At 40.4% G+C, this 7,975-nt stretch overlaps 1 protein-coding gene across 1 annotated transcript; it reads right to left on the bottom strand.

The window, feature by feature from the left end:
* Positions 1 to 385: 385 nt before the first annotated feature.
* lrrc8db (leucine rich repeat containing 8 VRAC subunit Db) lies at positions 386 to 7,369 on the bottom strand. The gene is made up of 2 exons (XM_069679804.1): positions 7,321 to 7,369; positions 386 to 5,162 (listed from the first exon to the last, which is right to left on the bottom strand). Exon 2 carries the CDS (start codon positions 5,158 to 5,160, stop codon positions 2,605 to 2,607), a length of 2,556 nt encoding a protein of 851 aa, XP_069535905.1. The 5' UTR covers positions 5,161 to 5,162; positions 7,321 to 7,369; the 3' UTR covers positions 386 to 2,604.
* Positions 7,370 to 7,975: the final 606 nt, after the last annotated feature.

The following is a 7,975-nucleotide window of genomic DNA, read 5'->3' as shown; positions in this document are numbered from 1 at the left end:
GTTTTGCCGTGTGCGTTAGTTTACCTGCACATATTTATATCAAAGCATAGAAAAAAAGAGGAAAACATCCGGCTATTACTAAGTTATTTTATTTTTTGTCAACTTAGTAAAAAAATACCCTTCCATGAAAGTATTGTTGTTAAAATATTCTTCAAAACATTTAGAAAACCCTTTAAATCTGAAGTGAAAGGCTCTGGTAGAAGGACTTGGGGGGAATTTCCCAGACTGAGATGTTTACTGATGACTCTGCCTGATTACACACAGTTAGTTAGCAGTTAGTCATATGCTGAGTTCGGGGGAAATATTGAACTAATAATTTCCATTGAAAATGTAATATTATGAGGTATTTTATAATGTCTTGAGCATAAACAGCTTTGCAGTGTAATTTTGGCTTCATTTATAGCTTCAGATCTTTGTAATAATAACAGTGTTATATAGTGTGAGTTCCTTTATTCATAAAGCACATTTAAAAACCGGATTTACAAAGTGCTGTGCGGTGAGAAGAACACATGAGGTAATAAATACACACAATGAGCATACAAATTGCATGATAAAAATACTGTTTACATAAATAAAACTAAAAAATTACGACTTATGAAAAACATCCTTGTGTGTTGCCTGTACACAAGAAAGGGAATCTACTGTCTGCTCCTTTGGGGGGGAAAATAAAAACATGTATAAAAGACAATGGCATGTTTCAAGAGTTTTCAAGCAGTAGACAAAAGGATCAGATGGGAGCCTTTATCAGTGTTGGTGTGTACATGAAAATGTATAACAAGTATATTGAAATTGGAATGCACGACGTTAGTAAGAATACAAGGTTATACCTGCACATTTGTTCATTTCGTATATGCAGCAAACACCGTTCTTTTCAGATAATACTGCAGTGGTAGGAGTAAAAGAGAGTTTTTAACCTCGAAAGCAGAAGTAGAAGTGTAAATCTGGACACCGTGAAATATCATGGTCCACATATAATCTTTATTTGGAGCTTTCAACCACCTTTTAGAAATCTGCATATAGGACTTCTGCCTCTATTCCAATACAGTAGACAGGAATGCAATATTACTCATATAGTTCTTATAGCGCTGAAAGTTTCAACAGCAACATCTCCTTCCAGAAGCAATGTCCCAGTCGCTCTGCATAATCGACATGCTTAGTGTAAACAGATGTCATTAAAAATATTTGGTTATCAAATGAAGGTGTAGTAAAAACTGCAAGCTCTTATCCACGGTAATAAAGACACTTTTGATGAAGAGAAATGTTGCTGTTGAAATTTTAAAAAAATACTTTATTTCACTGCATTGAGCACCACAGACAAAATTATTTTTTCTAATTTGAGTGAACTGTCCCTTTAAGTCAAATTCACTTATTTCTGATAGGGAGAAAATCTAACAATTCAGGGATAAAACGTTTTTTGTTTCAAAATGATACCAATCGCTGTTGATCCACTATAGATACTTAAAAATATTCTACATTTACTAAACACTAAATGAAAAACTAAAGAAAAAAAAACATTAACATTGTTTATGTAACCAAAAGACAAACCAACAGAGAGTGTCCTAATAATGCATTGGGCCACCAGGTGCTGCTAGAACAGCTTCAATGCACTTTGGCATTGATTCGATTCACGTCTCTCAACTCGAATCGTGACGGAACTTCTAAAAGATATTCCCTCCTCTGGGGTTTTGTTGAGGGTGCTGGAGAGAGCTTTCTAACACATCAATCTAAAATCTCATAAAACTGGTTTGGATTCTGGTGACTGTGAAGGCCATAGAATGTGATTCACATTATTTTCATACTCATCAAACTATTCAGGGACACCTCATGCCCTGTGGATGGGGGCGTAGTCATCCTGTAGAGATTGATCCCATCAGGACAGAAATAAAGGTCATCACTCAGGGCAGTTTTGTATTTATTTGCTGTGAGCCTTCCCTCTAAGCAGGGGTGTTTACAGGGGGTGGCCCAGGGTGGCATGGGCCCCCAATGAATTCTGATTAGTCACCCAATTGGCTATCTGCATGGTTAGAGGCAGGACTTGAGTTCAGCTCGCAGCCTGTTGTTGCAAGTTTCCACTCTTTTGTTTTCTTTTTCAATAAAAAAAACAATACACAGGAATGTAACCACTGTATGATACCATAATGTTAGACGTCAGTTAGCACATATGATTAGTGGAGACAGAAAGAGTAAAAAAAAAAGAAGCTATTCCAACGTGTGTTCATGCCGCCTATGCATAAGTCAGTGCCCCAGTTGGGTCACCCATGTCAGTGGATCCAAACATTTCAAGGGAGATGCCCCCCACAGCTCAACAGAGCAAGTACATTACAGGTCACTTCAAGCACTCAAGTTTTCTTTTAATATGTCACCCTTGAGTATATACTGTATATGTATACTGTATATAGAGACATGCCTCAATAATTCCATAGCTTCATCTAAATTTTTCCAGTGGTAGCGACCTCGTCTTTGCTGTGCTTTGTTCATTTGCTGAAACATCATGAGCCTACCAACACTGTACCTTGAACCACTGCTTCTAATGGCATGACTCAAAAAAACAAACTTCTTTATACTAAGATGATTGGTAGACAGTTGATGCCATGTAGGATGCGACTATCGCCCATCACTTAGACACTTACACCCATTTGGAAAAGAAACACTAGCTTCCTGATTGATGCTTTCTTTGACCTCTATGGGGAGCGAATCAAAGAGATGATCCTCCACGATCAGGCAGGCTCTTCTCAGAAGACCGCACTGACCAAGCTGAGCCGGAAGACGATCCAGACAGTTTCCCTTCAGTTCCAGATGTGTCAGCTGCGAGAGTTGGCCAATTTTCTCAGGAATAGAGGAGATACAGTTGTGGCTGAGGCATAAGGTCCTTAGTTTGGTGCATTTGAACAGTTGCTTGGGAACTACCTCAACTTTGTTGGCGTTAATGGCAAAATGTTGGAGGTTCTGCAGAAAGCCAACCTCCAATGGTATTACCACGATAGAGTTGTGGCTGACATCAAGGTACCTCAACTTGAGAAGGGTGAATAACGATGACGGTAGTGACTCAAGCTTGTTGTGAGAGAGATAGAGTGACTCAAGGTTTTTGACATGGCTGATGGACAATGGAATGGTGATGATCTTGTTGTGCCAAAGTTTGAGGCACGTAAGTCTCTTCAGATGCTGAAAGCTGATGATCTCCTCGATGGTGCGAATGTTGTTGGATTTTAGATCCAGTTCTTGAAGGTTTGTCAAACTGAAGATAGCATGGGGAATACGCTCCAGCTCACAGTTGAGAAGCTCCAGTTCGGCGAGATTCATTATTTTCTTCAGACTATTTAGCACTAAGAGTTTTGTACCATCATTATGAATAACCAGCTTAATCAGATGCGGAGACAGATCTGTTATGTTTGTGGGGATCTTTGTGAGGTTGCTTTTGAGATGCAGAATCTTTAAGTGCCGGAGGTCTCGCAAAGACTCGAGTCCAATCATTTTGTTGTTTTCAGAGTTCAGGTTACCAACCAAGTACAGTTCCCTTAAGTTTTTCAACAAGTATACCCAGCTAGGAATCTCAGCAACATCTGTGAATTTGACATGAAGGCACCGGAGGTGATCACGAAGAAAGATGAAAGCAGTCTGTTCAACTTTGGCAGGACAGTGATAGAAGTGCAGCTCTTGGAGGTTTATCATTTGTGAGATCTTTGCTGTTATCCTGGCCTCTGGGATCAGTTCTAATTTAAGGATTTCCAAATCTGTGAGATCAAACACAGCATCTGGCACTCCTGAGAGCATGAAAAGGTGGAGTTCCAACTTTTCTTGAGGATTGCGTGTCACATGCTGCCTCAATTTCTCGAAGGTCCACTCGTGGTTAAGGCTGATCTCCCGAAGTTTGTTCTCACTCACCTCAGAGAGAAAAACACCAAAACGCTTCGAGTACAGCTGGTCGTACTGGTCGACCATGTGGAGGAGGAACGCAAAGTCATTCTTGACATCTGGAATGTCACTGAAGCTGCTCTCCTCTCTGACTTTTTCAAAGGAATACTCTTTAAGTGGTCGTCGAAAAAGCCAGAACAGAGTGTATATACAGATTACGCCATAAACACAAATGAGAGCAATATAACTAACAAGGAGCTTCTTTAACATGAATGCCATGTTGTGGGTACATTGGAACTTGGCATACCCAGTCAAGTGCTTTATTTCAGGCTCACAGACATGGTCAAAATCTATAGAGGCAACAAAAGTCATTGTGTAGCAAAGGATCAAGATGAATTTGACCGTTTTGATGACCGTCTGAATGGCATACAGCCTGTAAATCAAATCACTGTCTTCGACATGGGCACGGAATTTCCTGACTTTTTCGAATAGGGCTTTTGCTTGCTCGCCATCTTTCTTGTCCAGTATGGTCATTGAGGGAATTTCACTAACAAGCTTTTCAGCCGAAAATGTAACCCCAGATTTGGTCAGTATCGGGGCGGACTGGTTTGGACTCCCCTCCTCGCTGCTTGTTGACAGATGCTTCAGAAGGGAAGATGCACCAGCCAGTCTTTGTTTGTTCTCCTCCGAGTCCTCACAAGCAGTCTCAGACAGTGCTTTGGTAGTCCAGGGGGATTCGAAACATTTTCCCAGAATGGAAACAAAATGTTCTATTTTGGAACTTGTCTTTGGGTACTTGAACCAGAAATTGCTGCTGACCATTAATACAATAGTGTGGATTAGAGCAAGGTATGGGAAGTACTTGGAATACCAAGGAAGGGCAACATGGTAGCACATCTGGTTGACAAACACATACTGCTGAAAATCAAGCTTGGTTCTGACACCTGTAGGCTCAGGCTGCCCAAAAGAACCTGGTGGTGTGAAGTGAATTGTGGGAGCGATGATATCAGGAGGCTTTTTAGCCATCAAAGGAGCTGCTTGCTCTCCAATGGCGCTTTCTTTGTTCCATAAGCTATCAGCCGTCTCTGGTGGTTGGGGTCCTAAGAAGCCCCCACCCTCCTCTGGAGTTTGCTCCAGAATGGGAAGACAGACCACTTGGTCCTTAGTTAACTGCATCGTTCCAGAAAATATTGCCAACATCAGCATGACAATACCAAGATAATCCATGAAGACGTCCCACCATGGTTTCAGTATTCGATAAGTTGGCTGGATGTCGTTCAGAGAGGCGACTTCTGTGAGGGTGAACATTCCTGCAACAGAGAATGTGAGTTAACAAAATAAGAACTTGAGTAACAAACAAATTAGAAAGAATAAAATTATTCTTTCAAATCGCAAGTCAAGTCTCATTTTGAGTCCAGGTCTTAAATTGATAGGTCCATGGAACAACAAGATTTAACAGATTTAGTATGAACACAGAATATCTGATGTTATGCAATGCAATGCAATAATTGGACACTCCCATCCTGCTAGGCCACAGGAATGCCACAATGTACAGTCATTTCACTGACCTTTTATTGTTTCTAAATAACATCTCCTACTGCCCATAGTGGACCCAAGAAGGGAGGTCTGTGCATATTATGGCTACCTCACTTCCAGACTTGGGTTCGGCACAGGCTGCTTTAAGTAGCCTTACTGCAGTAAAGTACAGGCTTTCTGCGTAAGGTTGGATTTTTATATATTTTATATATTTGCACCATTAATACTCTTTTTCAGGTTGAATAGGACTTCTATCTTTATTTTTACAATTGTATGATCAGCACGTAATTGAGCTGTGACCAGCATGAGTTTGTTATGGTAACTATGAGTTAGTGTAGGACATACCATATTCCTTTGCTTAGCTCCCTAACAGGATTAAATTAAAAATGTTCACCACTAGGAATTTGCTCTTGTGTAGGTAACAAACTGGTGAACAACATAAAACTCTTGAAGTTCTGTATAACCTGCGTTAACAGAGTTGTAACTTTTCACTTCTACATATTGGACAACTGCAAAAGAATGAACCAGTTTAAAGATAAATACAAACATGTAACCTCAATTTTTCCATGACAGCATTATATTTGCACATTTTTACAAGCTATGCGGTGATGAAAAACAGTTTATGTCTGCCTAGAGTCTTTAACATCCTGTAGCAGCTTCTTCACTGCTCTAGTTTAATGTGAGGAACACTGAGTGACCAGAAAAAGACCTAAAGGAGATATTTATAGGGTAATTTCCTACAATGCAGTTAAATACAACACTTTAAGTGAACCCATAACAGAGAGGTGTTGATTACTGTACATTGTGACATTGTTGTATTGGATCACTTGATTCTCTAATGTGTCCCAATAATTATAACTCCAAATTTAAACAACATGGACAAATCATTAGAAACAGCCCCTGAAATAATACATTCAAATACAAAAGAAAGATTAAGTAAAACTTTAAAATCAACACCAGAGAAAAAATGTAGAAATATTCTCAGCGAGAACTGAATATAGCAGGATAGCATTTAATCTATGTTTACTGTCTTTTATTGGATACAATTCTAAATGTAAATGTCAACGGTAACATTGCGAAATAGAGTTTGTGACACTGAGGAATGGAGGAATACACTGACTGTGCCCTCCAAATTTTAAAGGCCACATTACCCATGGCTCATTCGGGAGGCTGAGGGAACAGCCTTATCAGATTGTTATGGATTTAGAGAGGACACAGTCATGGAACTAGGACACTGCACACGAGTTGTCTGTAGAGACAGTGCATGCCAGTGCATGCCATAGCAACACACTTTCTGAGTATTTAAGTATAGCCTGAATTGTCCATAACACAACCTTTCCATTGCTATTCCTTGTTGTGTGCTTTTCTGTTCGTATAACAAACAGCTGCCTTACTCCAAATTAGCTTTTGTCCATGGAGTTTACAATCAATGTGCCCTGGAAGCACTCACTACCAACACACACACACAGTACAGGCTGCGTGAAGCTTTGACATGTTCACTGTTCGATCTATATTCATAAAAATAGCAGTCTACGTACCATCGTGTTCAATTATATGAAATATGTTTAATAATAAGAAAAATACATCTGCTCCACCCCTGCGCCTAAATTACATTGTGTGTGTTGAAAGCATGAAGGTCACTATTTTCAATAAGGCTGCAGAGCAGGCTGAGACCGGCTACAGCAGCAAGGCGCATCCATGGACACAAAAGAGGTGGACCTGATGTCCGTGAAGCCTTTAAACGCAGCACAAAAGACTGAATTTCTTTTAAGAAAATCACGTCTCACTCCGGTCACATTAATGCACTAATTTTACTGCTAACGCTGTTTTTCACTACGCTATAAAGCCTGCTAACAATATTGGGCCAGAGCATGGCGGTTATATTTTAGCCTTTGAATAAGAACAGATGCACCCTAACGCACAGACACGCACCTTCAGGAGTCCTGATCCAGTTATGTCGATGCCAGCAGTACCGAGCAACGCCTCTCTTTAAAAGCCATGTTTCACTGCGATGATGAAGCCGTCCATTCTTCGCATCAGTTCAACCGTGGGCCTGCTGTCCGGGCTGTAAACAGCTTATATGACTACCCCCACTCCCCTTCAGATGGTCGGGTCCTCCGACTGGCGACACAGCCCCGGCACGCAGCACCAGCTGTTCGAAGTGTCCTCGGTTGGATTTTATTCACACACCCTCACTCAAGTCTATCCTCTATACGATTCATTATGACCATCAGTTTAACACGGCACTGCTGTAGTGTACAGGATACATTTGTTTGTTGTTTATTTCACATCAGGAGCTGGTATAATGTACAGCACAGCGCGTTGGAAACCTTGCACGGATACACAGTTGAGAGGGAGATGACCCACTGATGTTAGGGACCGTCGCAAAAGCGCAAGAGCTTTAATTTCACGTCAAATTACACATTTGTTTTGTCATTCCAAAACATTACATGATACATTTCACTGCAAGAACCTCTCAATTACAAATGTATAAATTACATAAAGTTTTACAAGCCCTGTTTTTAATCTGTAACACTTCAAACGAACTCACACCACTTTAATATTTAGGCAAAACAATATTTTGGGA

Source organism: Semicossyphus pulcher, unplaced genomic scaffold (assembly GCF_022749685.1).
Source record: "Semicossyphus pulcher isolate SPU_LCO1_2020_fin unplaced genomic scaffold, fSemPul1.0.p SCAF_4, whole genome shotgun sequence".
In the NCBI taxonomy this organism is placed as follows: Eukaryota; Metazoa; Chordata; class Actinopteri; order Labriformes; family Labridae; genus Semicossyphus; species Semicossyphus pulcher.
The sequence above is the reverse complement of the archived record's forward strand: the minus strand, read 5'-3'. Positions and strand labels throughout refer to the sequence as shown.